The sequence below is a fragment of the Trichosurus vulpecula genome, chromosome 3 (assembly GCF_011100635.1).
Source record: "Trichosurus vulpecula isolate mTriVul1 chromosome 3, mTriVul1.pri, whole genome shotgun sequence".
Classification (NCBI taxonomy): domain Eukaryota; kingdom Metazoa; phylum Chordata; class Mammalia; order Diprotodontia; family Phalangeridae; genus Trichosurus; species Trichosurus vulpecula.
Genome location: NC_050575.1, coordinates 93,485,667 through 93,504,928, shown reverse-complemented (window position 1 = coordinate 93,504,928; position 19,262 = coordinate 93,485,667). Strand labels below are relative to the sequence as shown.

The 19,262-nt window shown below is 39.5% G+C and overlaps 1 protein-coding gene across 1 annotated transcript in view; it reads left to right on the top strand.

The window, feature by feature from the left end:
* The window catches only part of SPINK5 (serine peptidase inhibitor Kazal type 5), a 79,724-nt gene that overhangs the window by 48,030 nt on the left and 12,432 nt on the right, over positions 1-19,262 (top strand). Inside the window, exons 20-31 of the mRNA XM_036749763.1 lie at positions 989-1,091; positions 1,496-1,623; positions 2,109-2,155; positions 3,399-3,561; positions 5,708-5,762; positions 8,307-8,434; positions 10,641-10,716; positions 14,921-15,009; positions 16,060-16,162; positions 16,369-16,496; positions 16,860-16,950; positions 17,576-17,706. Coding sequence (XP_036605658.1) covers positions 989-1,091; positions 1,496-1,623; positions 2,109-2,155; positions 3,399-3,561; positions 5,708-5,762; positions 8,307-8,434; positions 10,641-10,716; positions 14,921-15,009; positions 16,060-16,162; positions 16,369-16,496; positions 16,860-16,950; positions 17,576-17,706 — 1,242 coding nt within the window. The remainder of the gene's footprint in view (positions 1-988; positions 1,092-1,495; positions 1,624-2,108; positions 2,156-3,398; positions 3,562-5,707; positions 5,763-8,306; positions 8,435-10,640; positions 10,717-14,920; positions 15,010-16,059; positions 16,163-16,368; positions 16,497-16,859; positions 16,951-17,575; positions 17,707-19,262) is intronic.

The following is a 19,262-nucleotide window of genomic DNA, read 5'->3' as shown; positions in this document are numbered from 1 at the left end:
TTCAGAATAGACAAAGATGGTATGAATAGATAAAGATGATATGAAAGAGGAATGGGAATGCATTAGCCGCTGGTGAGACTGGCTCCTACAGAAGGTTGGAATTTGAACTGAGTCTTGAAGAAAATCAGGTAAACTAAGAGGTAGAGGAGGCAAAGGAGGAGGCATAGGGAATGGCCAATACAAAGGCACGGAGCCTCACAGGTATTCAACCATGTACTCCACCTCCAGTCAGTGTAGTTGGAATGTAGGGAGGTGGAGGGGAGTGAGGTGGGAGAAAACTGGAACCCTAGAAAGGGACATTTAAATTGATATTCTCTAAGGTCTCATGGCTCTTAAGCCTGAGATATGGTAGGAAGTAAAGGTTTTATCTACATTTTACAGATAAGGAAACTAAGGCTCTAAGAGGTGAAATGATGCAGATCTTTCCTTTACTCAATGCTCCTCCAATTCATAGTGGCCACTCACCCTAATGTAGCCCAAAAAAACATAAATACAGTGATTATAAAGTTGGTTTGTTGTTGTCCTTTTCTCTTGAAGAGGACCAAAATGATATCACTATGTTAGAGTCAAGTTACAATGTGTCTGACTATGGCTGATCAGGCCAATACAAACTCAGAATGCTCTACTGTAGGTCAGGCACAAATAGTCCATGTGAACCTTTGGGGTGGATTCTCTAAATCTGAGCATCTCTCGTTTCTTTTGAGCTATTTCAATTCTGCTTTGCTCATAGAGCATACCACCTTCTCTGATGAGGGCATGCCATGCTGGGTGATCCTATGCCAATGTCTCCCATGTCACATAATCAATTGCAAAACTCTTAAGAGAAAACTTGAAAGTGCTCTTGTATTGCTTCTTCTGACCCCCACTGGAGCACTTGCTCTGTGTGAGTTCACCATAAATTATAAAATTACCCCCTAGATGTATGGGTCAACTATCTCCAATGTGCATTTCACACTTTGTAATCTCTCTCCCATTTTGTACTTTCCAGCCAGAAAGAACATGAAGAGAAAAAGAAAAAGGAGGATGAAGACAGAAAGAAAAAAGAAGCTGAAGGAAAGAACGAGAGGGGTGGTGGAGCAGGAAAAGCCGAGGTGAGAAGCATCTTTCACCAAAGGAATTCAGCTTTTTGGATTCAATTGACCTAACTGTATGAGAATAGAATTCAGTTCAGAGCCTGCCGAGCAGGACTGTATGAAACCTGGATTCACTCACTCATGCAGTCATAAGGTCAAAAGCTGGAAACCATCTTAATTATCATTTAAATCACATTATACAGAGAAGAAACCCTAGTACTTAAAATCTAAAAATCAGTAGCTCTATTTTACAGAAAAGGAAATTTAAGCTCAGATGTCACCAAGGGTCACCCGGGGCACCTCACATACTTCCCTCATCACCAACTTGGGTATTTCTTCCTAACCACTGCATTTAGCAAACTGATTAAAGAAAACAGTCAATGACTATAGCAAACTTAGCCTTTCTCTGCTTACTATTTCAGGACCCATGTGCCGAGTTTCGGGAAGAATGGAAAAAAGGAGGTCTCAGCTGTACCCGTGAGAGTGATCCTGTACGTGATGCTAGTGGAAAATCTTATAATAACAAGTGTGCCATGTGTAAGGAGTATCTGTGAGTATCTGAACACATTTGCTGCAGGGAGTTGTTGAGGGTAGAGGTTAGGTGTATGTGGGGTTACTTCTCTGGGCTCTGGTAGGCCATCCTTCCTGAACTTTATGGGTCTGATAAGTAAAAGGGCTGATATTGGTTCATTCCAAGAAAATGCTTTCTAACCATTGGAGCTCTCCCCAAATGAAATAGGCTAATTATGGAAGTAGTGATTTCCCTTCCCAACAGTTAAAGCCATCTGATGATGGCACGGGCTGACTCACAAGATTATAAGCTCCCTGTTACAGGATTTAGATGTTCCAGTAGAAGCTCAATAAGCCATCATCAGAGTACCAATGGTGGGAAAGTAGGAATGCCATCACTGGGTGGGGTGTTGGACTAGATGACTTATCAGGCTTCCCTCTATTTTTTGAGCCTTTGATGTTCTGCATTCCTTGATGATCTGTTTGTATTTACCAGACAGAATTTCTCCCCTCTATCTCTTCTAGGGCTAAGGAAGATGAGAACAAGAGAACTGCCAATTTCAAGAACAGCAGTGGAAAAGTAAGTATTCCTCTGACAGCGGTAGGGGTGGCCTTTGCATAAACTTCCATCCATCTTAAACCATCTCAGGCCAGGTCAAAGATGCATGAAATAAGGCTGGCTAATAGGGATACTTTCCTTGGAAGGCTAAGACCTGGAAAAGAGATAAAAGTATACAGAAGTCACATTAAGAGCAGATTCCTCCCAGAAATTTTCCTAATCAATCAACAAATATTTATGCATAAAGCACTTACTTATGTACCCAGGCAGTGGGAACACAAAGACAAGAATCAAACATTCTTCACCCTTAAGAACCTTACATTTGATAAAAGGGTTTAAGGTATGCCCATCCAGTTACATACAGAATATACACAAAAGAAATAATCAGTTAAAGGGAAGGTGCAAGCACCTGGGGCATCAGGAAAGGTTTTGCACAGAAGGCAGGACTAAAGATATCACACTAAGTTTAAGGAAAAAATCTGAACTGCCTATTCCCAGGAGTCACAGAAGCATAGCATCAGACTATTTGAAGGGAGCTCATTGGTCATATAATCAACTGGAGGTTTCCTTCATGAAAGAAATCGCTTTGTGGACACCAGTTACTTCAATTGTAAAATGTGGTGGTTGGCCTAGAAATCCTCTAAGGCAGGGCTGTCCAAAATGCGGCCTCAGTGTGATTCATGCCACCCACCTACAAGCATAGACATCTACATAAATGCTTTAGTAAACAAAGCTGAGCTACCACAGAGCTCTCACTAAAATGGCAAATCAAAATACATTGTCTATTGTTTTGATAAAAACCTAAGGTTGAACAGCCCTGTTCTAAGTTATCTTTTAGCATTGACATGCTAAGGATCCATCCAACTCTAAATGCTGTGATTTTGTAAACCCCACTCCAAGGAAAGTGGGGACACCACACCTCGGTAGTTCAGGACTAAATCTCTGCTGACTGACATACTGGTCTTCTTTAAGTTCAAACTAAAATCCCATCTTCTATAGGAAGCTTTTCCCAAGCCCTCTTAATTCTAGTTCCTTTCTTCTCTTATTTGCTTCGTATTTATGCTGTTTATAGCTCCTTTGTACATATTTGTTTGTCTGCTGTCTGTCCCTTACAATGTGAGCTCCTTGAGGACAGGGATTGTTTGTTGCTTCTTTTTGCATTATCAGTGCCTAGCATAGCACCTGGCACACAGTAAGTTCTTAATAAACGTTTATTGACTGACTAAATTCATCCTAGATGTGAAATTCTTTCTGAGACAGCTGGGCATTTCTCATCTGCCTTTCCTTACAGGACAAGTGTGATGAATTCCGTAGCCGGATGAAAGATGGGAAACTGATTTGCACAAGAGAAAGCGACCCAGTGCGAGGCCCTGATGGCAAGACCCATGGCAATAAATGTGCCATGTGTAAAGAAGTGTTGTAAGTATAGTAAAATGGTGACTTCTTGAAAAGAGGAGGCTCAGGCTGTTCCCAATGTTCAGTTCCTATCTGCTTAGAGCTAGTTTTGAGCAAGGGCTAATGGAGAAGATGAAACAGCTCAATTCCATTCAATTTGGTTAATATTTCAGAAGGGCCTTTCATGGGTAAGGTCCTGTGCTCAGTGTGAGGATACAAGCAAAGATAGGACATAAGGCCTGCTCTCAAGGAGCCTCCAATCAAATGGGGAGAAGGGCAAGAACACAGAAAGTTGAGAAAAAAGGGAGAGTAAGACAAGTGCGCACTTAGGGCAAGTACTGAGGGCCCACGCTTTTGGAGATCCTGGGTTGGGCACCAAAGCAATGTAATATAGTAGATGAGGCGGCTAGACTTAGAGGAAGAAGAAAAGTGGTGGAGTGTCAGCTCCAACTTACTAGTGACGTAACGCACCTCTTTTTAGAACCTCAGCTTACCCATCTGCCACCTGGAGATGATGATAACTGTGCTACTTATTTCACGGGGCTGTTGTAAATTTTAAATACTATAGAAATTGAAATTTTTAGCAACAATAAGGTTTTGTTCCTCATGGAACAAGGTCTCATGGCCTAAGTGGAGACTATAACAGATGCATTCATTGGGCAGCTAGGTGGTTCAGTGGATAGAGTGCCTGGCCTGGAGTCAGAAAGACTCATCTTCCTGAGTTCAAGTCTGGCCTCAGATACTTCTTAGCTATGTGACCCTGGGCAAATCACTTTACTTTGTTTGCCTCAGTTTCCTCATCTGTAAAATGAGATGGAGAAGGAAATGGCAAACCACTCCAGTATCTCTACCAAGAAAACCCCAAATGGGGTCACAAAGAATTGGACACGACCAAACAATAATGAATACAGACATAAATAATAGTGACATAGGTCATTCAAGATGTGCCAATAGCCAAGTACAAACAAAGTAACGTGAGTTTAGAGGAAGAAAAGATCAGTCCTACCTGGGGTAAGATGGGAAAGGTTTTTTAGAGGATTTCATTAGAGTGACATCCTAAAGGATCCAGTTCAATCCTATAAGCCTTTGCAAAGTGCCCCTCTATATATAAGGCATTGTCCTAATTTCTGGGGTTACAAAAACAAAATGAAAAACAATCTCTGCACTGAGAGAGATTACATTCTGTTGGAGGGGGTGAAATCAAATTCACAAAGATCAATAGATACAAAATAATTTGAGATTAGGAAGATTCAAAAACAAACCAGTGTTTGTTATTGGAAAAGTTTGTTTCAAGAGAGGTTTTAGGTAGGAGATGTTACCAGAACTGAAATTGAAAGGAAGTCAGAAATTCTACCAGGTAGAGGTGAGGAGGGGGTATATTATAACAATCAATAACTCAGGAAAGAAAAGGAGGTAGTAGATGGAATAGCAAGTAGGCCAGAGAGAAGATGTACTAGGCAGAAGGGATGATACATAGAGGGTGGAAAGCACACACAGTGTTCCAGGCCAGTGTTCAGCCTGGCCTGAATACAGTAATCAGAGGGATATGATCAGAATTAAGGTCAGAGTGGGAGGTTTTGGCAGGTTGTAGAGATAATTTCACAAAGATAAAAAGAGTATGAGAGGGTTGGAAATTGTTTTTGAATCTGTAATTAAGATGATCATTCAATTTATGTCTAGAAGAGATCTTAGAGAACATGAAATCAATCCTCCCTCATTTGGTAGATGAGGAAACAGACCAATTGCCAAAAAAAAAAAAATATCTCATTCAAAGTCATATAGCTAGTAAATAGTAGAATAGGGGTTTGAACCTGGATTCTTTGACACTAGTATTATAATCCTTCTGCCTTCAAATGCGATGATACTATATATGGGTAATGGCATTAGAAATTAATTAAAGTACTACAAAAATTAGTTTAACTCAACCACTAGAAAGCTCAAGAAATATTTGATCTAGAGCTGGAAAGGATCCTAGGCTAACTTCCTCTTTAGAGAGGTAAGAAAATTGAGGCCCAGAGAGGTTAAGTGACTGGCCCCAGTACCACGATAGTTAGAAGAAGGCCTGGGATTCAAGCTTAGGCCATTTGAAGCCAGAATGAGATCTTTTTCTACTGTACCATAGTCCTCTCTTTGCAGGAGCCAATGCCCTTTTTCTCCCTCTCTCTTACAGAGAAAAGGAAGCTCAAGAAAAGAAAAACAGTGAAGATAAAAGCAACAAAGATAAGGTAAGAGTCAGCCCACTGTGATTTAATGACTCAGTGACCAAGAGCTAAAAGTGGCAAATATTACCTATATCTTCAGGCCATTCATATGGACATAAACTTCCCATTTTAGTATTCTAGAGAATTGGCTGGAGGCTAGTACACACACACACACACACACACACACACACACACACACACACACATGCACACACGCACACATGCACACACACACACTTCAATAACTTGGGAGATAAATTAGGTGAAAGTATTAGCTCTGCCATTGACAGCACTCTGAGACAGCAATTACTGGGATAGGCTGATGTCAATAAAGGAAGTATCTGGAGACCTGACCTACAATTCTAGCCTGACTGCAAACTCACCATAAAGCTTTGTGCTTGTCACTTCTCCTTTCTCACAGTCAGAGGTGAAAGAAACAGCAATGATTATTTAACTTAATAGTTTTACTTCATAGATAAATAAAGTGAGATCCAGAGAGGGGCATTGACTTATCCCCAAGATTCTGCAACTAATTAGAAGCCTGGGTTTGAATGGCTCTGTCAATAAGTCCTAGTTAAGTGTTCTTCCAATTTCCCATGATGATGACTTAGCCTTAATATAAATACTGCTAGCTTCATTTGACCAATGAGAAAGCTAGTATTGTGCAGATAGCACCTATTCGGCCATCTAGAAATTTAAGCAGTGAACCTCATGATGAGTCTAAGAGACAGAATGTTCTGGTGGAAAGAGTGAATTCAGAGTTTGAGAGCTGGAATTAGCTGTTTACTAACTGTTTGACTGGGGTAAGTGCCTTAACCTCTTTGGACATGAGTTTCCTCTGATATAAAATGACTGAGTTGCACTAGATGAGCGTTAAGGTCCCTTGATGCTCTCTGATAAGGTGAGCTTAAAAAAAGAAACAGTGAGACTGGGGAGTCTTTTTACCCAGTATATGAGCGACATCTAGTGTTCACTGTGGAATAGAGCAAACAAATGTTGGCCAACATGTGAGGATGTTAGCAGTATTAACAACTCATGCTTCTGCAGAACGTTGATGTTACAAAGCATTTTCCCTTCAACAATACAGACTGGTGAAGCACTAAATTAAGGTGGAAAATATGTTACTTATGTTCATCTTCTTGATGCCAGCATAGGAAGATGGGGGCTTCCCCCAGGATGCCCTTCATGCTGTCAATAAAAAAGACTGGAGTCCATTAGGTATCAAGGTGCAATGGAAAGAGCACTGAATAACATGTGGGGAGAATTGGGATCTAGTTTCAATTTTTCCATGAACTCCTCTTGGAACAAGTCACTTCGCCTAGCTATAAGCTTCAGATTCCTCATCCATAATAGTGACATGGTTCAGTAGATAGAGGGGTGGACCTGGAGTCAGGAGGAACTGAGTTCAAATTTGACCTCAAACACTTATCATATGTATAACCCTAGCAAGTCTCTTAAGCTCTGTTTAATCTCAATTTCCTCATCTAAATAAAATGGGGGTAATAATGGTACCTATCTACCAGGGTTGTTGTGAGGGTTAAACTTAAGATAATTGTAAAGCATGCTTAGCACAGTGCCTGGCACATAGTAAGTGCTCTGTAAGTGTTAGCTATTATTATCTTCATCATCATCATCCTCATCACTAGAGACTTAGACTGGACAATTTCCAACGTAGCTTTCAGTTCAGAAACCCTATTTCCTAGGCTCTAACAACCTCTGCTAGTGGCAAAGAGGTATAGCCAATGCTCCAGGTGTTGGAATTGTAGTAGGGAATACCGGAGTTCAAATCCCAGTCAGTCATATAACTATGAACAGTGCACCAACCTTTAGAACTTCAGTTTCTTCCTCTGTAAAATCAAGATAATGATACTTCTAGAGCTACACTGAAAACTTATTGTGGTACTTAAATGAAATTATGCATGGAAAATGTTTTATATAATTATTACATGATGTGACTAGTGATTATGTGTTTATATGTATATAGACACACACACACACACACATATATATATGTATATGTCAAAGATATCTCTATCTCTCTATCATGTATTGATCCTAATTTTTGGGAAACCCTGGAGGGGAGATATTTATATAGGTATCTATATAGCTATATCTCCAAAGTGTCATATCCCTAAAGTCTTGGTTCATATACTTCTAGGTAAATATATTTATGTACATATGTATGTATGCATATATGCATGTATATGTGTATATCTCTCCTCAGGGTATGTATGTCTAAGTGTATATATGCACATATGTGTGTTTGTACATATATATATATACATATAAATATATATATAAAACACATATACCACCTGTTACACCTTATATAAGCATATAGCAAAAATAAAGAAACAAATATATATATACACACATATGTATATACACATATATACATATATATGCATATAGGCTCTAATATATACATATACATTATAATTATATGCTTTACATAGGATATATACAGGTGGTATACGTATTTATGTTATCATACTCTAAAACCAGCCCAGTCATATTTGAACAACTCAAACTTACCCAGAATCATAATGTATTTTCTTCTATCAACAGGACCAGTGCAGCCAGTATCGCAGTCAAATGAATAATGGAAAATATGTCTGCACCAGAGAGAATGACCCCATTCAGGGCCCTGATGGCAAAACCCACATCAATAAATGTGCCATGTGCCAAGCTGTGTTGTGAGTAATGGGGTCTGCAATGGGCTCATGATATAGTACCAAAGTGACTACCTTGGGCAAATCCCTATCTCTCTGGAACTCCTTTTTATCATCTGTAAAAAGATAAAGCAGGATTAGATAATCTTTAAGGTCCTTTCCAGTTCTGAATCAAAAATTCTATGACCTTTTGTTACAATCAAACATGCTGGATGCCTCATTTGGCTACAGGGTTTATATCCATGACTATGTATCTACATGGTTCAAGTGTTTAATGGAAGTTGAATTTCATTAAGAATTTCTAAAATGGACATGCATCTGGACAGAGTCTTTGCTTTTTATTGTAATTATAGTAAATCTAGGTCTAGACAAATTAATCTGGAGAACTGAAGCTGCCATTTCACAATAACCAATCACAAATTTCCTGGGACTAGGTTAATTGAGTGTACTATTTACATTGATTTATTTACCAGATAAACCCTTAATTTGAAGAAGTAGAAATGAGCTTTAATAAATGTGATGGGGAGCTACTAGAAGCTTCAACTTATAAGTTTGTCAACCCATTTGACAATGTCAACCTTTCTTCTGAAAACCTGACACCTAATTTTGGTGGGTTCCCAATAGGCAGGTGGAACACAATCTTCACTACCCTGCTCAATATCCTTCCCTTTCCACTCAGTTGTGAAAGAAAATGTCTTCAAGTAGGGAGGGGGCTGACCTTCACAGCTGGACCCTCAGACTCCATCTGTTCTTTTCAGGGGTACCTCATAGATCTGAACTGATGTTGGGATAGTACCATTCATTCCACCTCCACTTAAATATGTAAAAAATGCCCCATAGTACTCCTCAGTTAGGAAGACAGCTTGGGTTCTCAGTAGAGAAAAAGTGGGAGAAAACAACTCAGCAGAGATAGCAGCATATGCTGGAAAAACTTGCTTCTCTATGGTTCCCATTAAAACTCTGACCTTATGTGATCAATTCCATGTTGACTCGGTCTATCAACAAAGTTGCTTGCAGCTGCTGTGGGGCTATAAGACTAATAACTCCAGCACACAAGAGGGCTGTTAGCATAGGTTCTTTGATCTACTTTTCTAAAGGAAAGCAATTTAAAAGGGGTCAACAATTTAAATTTAATCCAACATATGTACAATTCACTTAATTAAGGGGAAAAGTCAGTACCCTGAACTTCAGAGCAAACAGAAATTACAAGCAGAAATTATAAGCAGAGAAAATAATACAAATCAGCAGACAGGGCTTCTAAATGTCTGACCATAGCAATAGAAACATAATTACCAGAGAGAGAAGCACCAACATCTGGGTTTCCAAAGCCAGGGTGCTCCTTAACAGCTACCCAGAGTCTCATCTGGGTACATCACACCAACACTCTTCCCATGAGTGAGCCCCAAAACAAAATGCTAACCTCAGAGTATATATACACTTCTTCAGGGTCAGAAGGCATCACAACCCTCGTGACCCAGGCTCATGTGACTTAGGCTTCCATGTGACTTAAGCAGGTCACGTAGACCTATTAATGAGTGGAAAAGATCTTCCCATCAAACAAAAAAATACATTAACAATACACTCGGGTTTGTCAGATGTTGTTCATTGATGTCTGGAGAGACTCCAAGAATTTGGATACAATCAGAAATTTACAGTTTTGGTCTATTGAATGAAAATAAGACACTCATTCATTTCCCCTGGATTTCCCCATAGTGAGTGGGAAGAAGGGGTCTTCAAATCTCTACTAGCAGAGCACAAGCTCTGGCACACGATACCCAACTAGAAAGTCTTTGAGGGCAACCCTAATGAGTTCAGGCCATACGTGGGGTCTAAGAGCCAGCTGAGGTAAATGCAGAGTGATGTATCACTAGAGAACTGACTGGTCACTACATGTAGATTTTTTTGGGTGACAACAACTCATGGAGACTATTAACTGAGGCACAGATGGACTGTAGTGCATTCAGAGATGGAACATCCACACCGATGAAATTATAGATGATAGGATTAGAGCTAGAGGGGACCTGAGAGGCCATCTAGTCTGAAGTCTTCATTTTATAGATGAGGAAACCAAAGACTAGAATAGCTAAGTGATTTGTCTATGGTCATGCAAGTGGTAAATGTCAGAATATGTTTGACAGTATTAAAGATTCTATTTGACAGGGATTAGGATGGGAGAGAGTTTTGACCAAAATACACACAGTACTGATAAAGACCATCTTTTCTATTCTAGGGAGAGAGAAGCCAATGAAATGAAAAGAAACAAAGAAGAAAACAAGGCCATTGAGAATAAAGTAGATGGTAACAAGGTATTTATCATCCATTTTACCAAATCACAAATGGACCCTTCTGACCTCAGGCCTGTGTCTATCCTTACTGCCTGCTGCCAATTATCTGTGATGTTGCTCTTTAATTAGAGCCATGAATAACCCTGGTATTGTCACTTTTTCATATCCCAGTGGAAAGTTGCTTTCTGGTTTCAGGATTCACTGGCCATAAGAAAAGATTCCCTTGATGGGACTCTCTAGACCTTAAAAAAGGAGTGAGCAGGAGACGGGATGTCTCTTCAGCCTTTCCTTCCAGTTTAGTAGTGAATAAATGAATGGATGAATGAATGAATGAATGAATGAATATAAAAGCATGTATTAAAGGCTTACTCTCTGTAAGGTTGTGGAGCTTGGGTTTCAGGTTCCTGCGGAATAGTGTGCTATTTTTGCATCTTCAGTTTCTCCTAGAGAAGCAGGAACGCGTACATTGAAGAACACAGGCTTAACTTTGTCCAAGCCTTCATTTGCCCTTTGACCTTATACATGAAAAAAGACATTGCATACAATGGTACCCTCTAGATAATTAAGATAGAACTAAAATGCGGTAGAGTAGAATGAGCCCTGAATTTAGAGTCAGAATTTGGGGTTTGAGTCTTAACTGATGCTTTCTAGTTTTATAACCTTGGGCAAGTGAAATGTATAAACCTTTTAGGCTTCAGTGTCTTCATCTGTAAGACAAGGAGATAAGGGGGTAGAGTAGCTTAGCTTTCAGATTCATTCTAATTTTATAATAGTCTAATTCACATGAAAAGAAAAACTCCTCTCCCTTTTCTTCTACATACCTTCACATTTTTCTCCTCTGTATCATCCAGATCTGTCCAACATATCCTTATTTGCACTGAGCCAACCATGTCTATTGTCATGGATGCCAATTCTTCTAGCTCAGTTTTTGAATTTCAACAGTGATGTAGAAATAAAAAGCTATTTGATCAGGCAAGGCACAAACGGAGCAATGAGGGATAGATAGTTAGCTCAGACCAGAGCAGATGTTCCCATAATGTGCTTTATAACATCCTGGTGCGTGGCACAAGGTAAAAAGGGATTCTAAGAGAAATGTTGCTATGCTCATCATAATTTTATATTCCTTCTTTTCCCATCTAAAATCAATCAATCAATAAACATCTATTTAACTACCTACTATGTACCAGGTATTATGTTAAATGCTGAGGATACAAAGACAGAAATGAAACAATTCTTACTCTCAAAGAACCAACATTCTCTGAAATAAAATTTGTTCTAAACATGTTTATTAAACACAGCAAGCTTTCATTGTGAAAATAGACTTAAGTTCTATTAGCCACTTACGTGACTCTGTGGAAATTACTTAATCTTTCTGGACTTCAGGCTCCTCAGCTATGAAATGAATGGGCTGAATTAGATAATCTCCAAGATCCCTTTAAGTTATAAACATATGGCTTTATGATCATTTGTAATACCACTAATTTTCTCCACCTTTCTTTATTCAAGGACCAATTGATTCCCTAATCAATCAATAGGTCAAGAACATTTACTGATCACCCACTACATTCTAGGCACTGTGCTAAGCAACAAGGATACAAAAACAAAAGTGATTAAGTCCCTGCCCTCAAGGAGTTTACAGTTTGTATGGGGAATATAACATGCACATATATAGGTTTATGCAAAAGAGAGTCAATATCTATACAAGATTATTTTGGTGGAAAAACACTAGTAACTGGGGGTGGCAATCAGGAAAGTCTTCATATAGAAGACTGTGCTGGAGCTCAATTTGTAGAAGGATATTAAGAAGGAATGCATTCAGGCCAAGGGGGTTAGACTGTCAAAAGGCAGAGAAGCAGGAGATGGGTGCTATAATATGAAGAAATGTAAGTGGGGCAGTTTGGGTGGATAGTAGTGTTATGAAGAGATGTAAATTATAGTAAGGCTGGAAAAGTAACACGGGGTCAGGATGTAAAAGACTTTAAATATCACCCTGGGTTTGTTTGATCTTGGTAATTGGGAACCAGTGGAGTACATAAGGAGAGCGATATGGTCAGACCTATGCTTGAAAATTTTACTTTGGAATATGTGCAGAGGATGGGCTTTAACAGAGAGAATCTTGAGGAAGGGAAATTAACTAGCAGGCTATTGAAATAGTTCAAACAAAAGGTAGTGAGGACTGGAACTAGGGTGGTGGCCATGTGAGTAGTGAGATCAAATCTAAAAGAGATGTGTAGAGAGAGAAATGATGAGATTTGTTAACTGATTGGACAATGAGGAGAGGCAATGGTGACACCAAAGCTAGGAATCGTCATGACTGGAATGATGATAATTCCCTTGGCATAAATGGAAGAAGGAGGAAAGTTTGGGAAAATGAGTTGTTTTGAACATGTTGAGTTGGAGATGCCTAGTGTGTGTCCAGTTTAAATTGTCCACTAGGCAGTTGATGATGCCTGTATTGAACTCAGAGGAAGAATTAGGACTGGACATTTAGATGTGTTAATCTTCTACATAGAGATGATAATTAGCTCCATGTAGGCTGAGCCATAATAATAATAATGGTAATAATAAGAAGAAGAAGATATGGACAGAGAAGAGGATCCAGGAGAAGAGAGCTTATCTTTCTACCTCCTGGGGTACATCTATACTCTACTAGAGAGTATAATTTAGTTGAGTCCAGCAAAGGAGACTAGGGAGGAGTGGTAAGATAGGCAGGAGTAGAACCAAGTGAGCATAGTATTACAAAAACCCAGAGATCCACTATAGAGCATCATTTATTGTTTCCATTAATACATTTCTAGCCTCATCTCTAACCCTGGGGGAGACAAGTGCAAACACCTATGTACCTACAAGATATTTACAGTGTAAATGGGAGGTAATCTAACAGGGAAGCCATTGGGTGAGGGAGGGTAGGTGTGGGAAAGAGGGACCAGAAAAAGTTTCTTGCCAAAGGTGGAATTTAAGATGAATTTTGAAGGAAGTTAGGGAAGTCAAGAGGCAGTGATGAGGGCAGGGAGAGCATTCCATAAATGAGGGATAGGCAATAAAAATATAGTGAGAAGATGGATTGTACTGTATGAGAGACAGCAAGAAAGCCAGTGTTGCTGTATTGTAAAGTATATGGAGGGGAATAAAGTGTAAGACAACTGAAAAAGTAGCAAGTATCCAGGCTATTAAGGGCTTTAAAAGCCAAACAGAGGCTTTTATAGTTGATTCTGAGGGTGACAGGGAACCACTGAAGTTTATTGAATAGTAGGGTAACATGATCAGTATTTTGCTTTGGGAAGATGATTTTCACATCTGTATGGATGGAGAACTGACATTGAGAGAGATGATTCACTAAGCTATTGCAATAGTCTAGGCATGACAAGACGGGGGCCTGCTCCAGGGTGGCAGCTATGGTGGGGGAAAGATGGGGATGGACATATAGAAGAGATGTTGTGAAAGTATAAACAGTAAGGTATAGCTATGTGGGGTGAATGCAAGTGAGGAGTTGAGGATGATCCCGAGGTTGCCAGACTGAGTGACTGGGAAGCTGGTGATGCTCTTGATGGTAATAAAGAAGTTCAGAAGAGGATAGGATTTATGGAGAAAACTAAAGAGTTTGGTTTTGGACTTGCTGACTTTGAGATGCCTACAGGCCAATTGCGGAATGTCAGCTGGAAGGCACCTCAGAAATAACCAGGCCCAATCTCTACCTGAACAACAGTTCCCCTGAACAATAACCTTCAATGTGTGATGGAAAAATCTCAAGAAAGGGGATTAGAGGTTGGAGTAGGGGTTTGGCTACTACCTCACAAGTCATCCCATTCTGTTGCTGGACAGGCCTAATCATTCTTCCTTCCTTTTATTGATATTGAGGCTGTGTATCTGTAAATGTTCCCTATTGCTCCTACTTCTGTCCTTTGAGTCCAAGCAGAAGAGGCCTAATTCCTCTTACTCATAGTCCTTCAAATACTTGTAGACCTGTCCTTTCTCAGTCTTTTCTTCTCTAGGTTGAATATCCCTACTTCCTTTAGCCAACTTTGTAATGGTATGATTGAGGCCTTTTGACATTCTGTTTGTTCTTGGAAGCAATGGACTCCAGATGTGGTCTGAGTAGGGTAGAGGACTGTCAAACTTTCACTTTCTCTGTACCAGATGTTTCAGTGATCCTAATGCAGTCTAACATCGGATGGAAGATTCAATGATCAGACCACAGTGGTAACATGTTTCCTTGCTTTGGCAGGACAAATGTCACAATGCCCAGAACCAGCGGAGCAGTGACAGTCATGTGTGTTCCAGGGCTGCTGACCCTGTTCAAGTTGAAGCTATTGTGTGAGTAAAGGTTTTTATGGTGCTGCTACCATCTTGGAAAATGGTTTAGTAGCTATCATTGTTGTGGGCAGATAGGGTTGTAAGGCTACAGCCTAATATTCATTTTTCTCCTTGTCTTAAAGGCATAATTAAAAGGAAACAGAATTTTCCATTCTTAAAATGTCCAGGGATTTGGAAGTAGTAGTTGATTTTTCCATGGGAATTAAAACAAACAAAATTGTCTGTAGAAAACATTAGAAAAAAGGTGAGCCGGGATATTGAGATAGTCATCTTTATTATTGAGTAGATGTAAAAACCTCATGGGACTTGGTGATACAGATGGACAGATGGACGCTGAATTTGCTAGATGACTACCCAGTTTAACTGTGTAGTTATTGGCTTTGAGAAGCCTGAGCCAGGGCTTCACAAACAGTATATGGTGATCCACTAGCTGATCTGGAAACCTTACCCTGTAGATCTGAAAAAAAACAATTGAAGTCATCACTCTTGTTTGCCCCATCTCATACCCCAAATTAGGATCCCCAATGAGGAGGGGGAACTACCTTTCCCTGCCCTTCTCAGGTACTTCCCCTTTTTCTAGTCTCAGGCAGGGTTTGGGTTGCCTGGGATTTAGCTGTCCTGAGTCTCTGACATTGCAATGTACAAAACTGCTCAAGGACAAAAGGTATCATCCCTTTGATCAAACTCTTGACCACTCCCTCTTAGTCAGGGTGACCCCTCAAGGTCAGAGACTGTTTTAAAGCTTCTTCTTTCAGGATCACAGATATAGAGTTGGATAGGCTCCTATAGGTCACCTTCATGACCTTTGAAGTCCCTCCCATCTCCAAATCTATGATCTTATGATCTGTTAAGGCCCAAAGGACTTATGAGCTGTGTTAACCGTTTGAGCATCCCCAATGACTAAATCACAGATGTTTTGACCTATTGAGGAAGTTATTTGACCAAAGGGTTTAAACTGGAGAAATGTTTGCTTAAATTAAAATTTTTAATGCTTAAAAAGTCAACATAATGCCCTTAGAGATAATTTTCTCTCTCATTTTTCCTTTCCAGGAAGAATGAAGGTAATGAAAGGGAAACAATTAAACTCACTGGCCTCACTGAAATGGATCCTTTGGAACCTCATAAAAAATCTATACAGCCTTCAACTTTTAGGGTAAGCTGGGTCAAGAAATTCATGCTTTTCTCCATTTTCTTGTGGAAACCAGTCCTAATAGGTTTTCAGAATGATCATTTTTTTTTTCTTTACTGACCTGCCATCTTAAAGTAGGATTCTGAAAGTGCCAAAGCATATGAGCCCAGGCCATATATAAATCAAGGTCACATTCTTCTTCTCCCCACCCCCCTCGCTTTTTTTACTAGGAAATGTGCCAAGAGTTTCAGGACTTTATAAGAGGTGACAGCCTCATCTGTACACGGGAGAATAAACCTGTTTATGATGCCAGTGGGAAATTCTACAGGAACAAATGCGTCATGTGTAGAGAAATCATGTGAGTGAGGATGAATGCATGTGCCAGGTCTATCTTCTGTTATAGTCTCTGATACCCTTGTTTCTCAGACTCAAGTCCAACAGGTTACTGACCCTTCAAAGTAAGCCTTCCTTTGAGCCTGTCCCTTCTTCTAGCTAACTTCCTCCTCTGGCTCCTAGGATGTAAGCTCTATTTCCATATCTGAGCTTGTCTTCAAAGGATGGGTTGAAATTGCATATATACCTATATCTAAGTCAATATCTATCCATCTATCTGTCTATCTAGATATACGTGTGTGCATATATACACATGTGTGTGTACATACGTGCTATAAGAATCAGAGTACCTATTCAGAACACCTATAATTTTCTTCCCATTCTAAAGGAAAAAAGAAGCAGAGGAGAGAAATAAAGAAAAACTACATATCCACTCTGTGGAAGAAGATGAAAAGGAGAATAAACCGTTTATTTCTGTGGTGAGTATAACTGTTGAAATCTACCTCTCCCCTTCTTCTGTTGTAAAATCCTAGGACCATACCTTAAGCTGCTGACTTTCCAGAGAATATATAGGAAAAAAACCCTGAGACAAACTAGTGGTGTTTCCCTAGGTAGCTTTTGCAAGGAATTGAAGAAGGCAAAGAAATTGCTTTGAGGGACTAAAGAGAGATTCTAGGATTATCTGCAAGCCGCATGTTTCTGTCTGTGCTATCTTCAGACCTAAATTATCTACCAGGTTCACAAGATTTATGTTTAGGGCCTTCTAGAATGAACAGAAGTTCAGCAATTAGCCTTGAGTTATTGGCTTTCTGGGTCAAGAATTTTTTTATTTTTGCCCATTAAGAGGGAGTTGGGGAACCATATTCCAACTTACAAGGAAGAAAATGAAAGACTCAGACAGATAAGGGCATTCTTTGTCTGACGTTCATAAGGCCTACGTTCAATTTCAGAAGGCCTGTTCCCTCTCTGTAACCTATAAAACAAACTACATGCTTCTTTTCACTTCTTCTTTTAAGGGGTGCTCAGAAGAGAGGTGATTCAAACTCTGCCCTTCAAGAAAGAGGTCACATACAAAATAATTGTTTTCATTTGGTTCCTTTTCAGGAGTCTGATATGTGCCGGCAATACAGAGTCATTCCCAGAGTGGGCTACCTGTGCCCAAAGAACTTAGATTATGTGTGTGGTGAGGACGGCAAGACCTACAATCACCCCTGTTTGCTGTGTCATGAAAATCTGTAAGAACCGAACTGTAGGACAGTCTCAAACACCCTGAAACTTTTCACTGAGACCAATTCCTTCTTTCCTCTCCTTTTTCCCACTCCCTTTCCTTCCTCCTTTTCATTCTTTTTTTTTTTTCTTGAGGCAGTCTGAGTTAAGGAACTTGCCCAGGGTCACACAGTTAATAAGTGTCTGAGGCCAGATTTGAACTTGAGTCCTCCTGATTCCAAGGCTGGTGCTTTTCTTTCTTTCCTCTCTCTGCTGTGGGAGGTCAGATGGAAAACTTCACATACCTGGAACTTTGAAACATGCTCACTATCATAGACGGAGCAGGATTATGTACTGGAAAGAGCGCTGGGATAGGAGTCAAAAGCTTATGTGTTAATGTAGTCCTGGCTTCACCACCAAATTGGTATGTGACTTTGGGCAGGTCACTTTCCTTCTCCGAGACTCAGTTTCCTCATCTGTGGAATGGGAATAGTGATCCTTTCACTGCCTCCCTCAGCAACTGGACTGTCATGACAATCCAATGATATGAGCATGCTTAAGGCAGAGGAATAGTGGATTGGGAGATAGTTTTGAACTTATGAAGACCTAGGTTCAAGTTCTGCTTCTTGCCTTGGGTTCAAGTTTTGATACATGCTGGCTATGTAACCCTGGACAAGTCACTTCACTATACCTCCAGGCAACTCTATCAGGTCACAAACTACAGACTAAATGCTCATCTGTATCATTAAAAATAATTTCCATAAGAGAAATTGCCCACATTGATGAAATAGCAGGTCCAAAGGTGTGGGGCAGGGGTACTAAAACACAATTATATGTATATGTGCAGATAATGTATGAATGCATCTGTATATGTGTATATATAATATATGTATTGTATAATGTGCATACAATTCTATATGCATACATGTATATTCACATTTAGTGTATAGCATATATATTATATATACACACACTTGTACATACATGCACACATGTATATCTAGAGTTATATATGAATATACACATATAAATATACTATATATACATAATATATCTTATTGCTATAGATATATTTGTATATATGGTGACATGCTTAGGATATATATATATACACACATATATATCATATATACATATATACAATACATGCATACATTATACACACACGCATATATGTATATATATATATATCTCACTAAGATTACAGAGCCCTTGACTAATCATTTAATTCTCATAGCAGACCTAGCAGGGATAATAAAAACATTACATAAAAGTGATTTCTTATTAATCATTAATATATTTTGGAAGGCAATTTTATTGTATATATTTCATAGAAAAGGAAACCAAGGTTCTCAGAAGTTGTTACTTAGCCAAAGTCACACAGAAGGCAATGGCAAAACTGGAACTAGAATCTCAGTTATTTGACTCCCAGTCCATTGTATTACTAGGAACACTCAAGGAAATATTCTAGGATGCTGTCTGGAAGAAAGCAAAACCAAGGTAGAGAAGAATATATGGAATAGGTAGTTGGAGCACTGACCAGTTCATCTGCCACATCCCTATCCTACCTTCCTTCCCCTAAGTC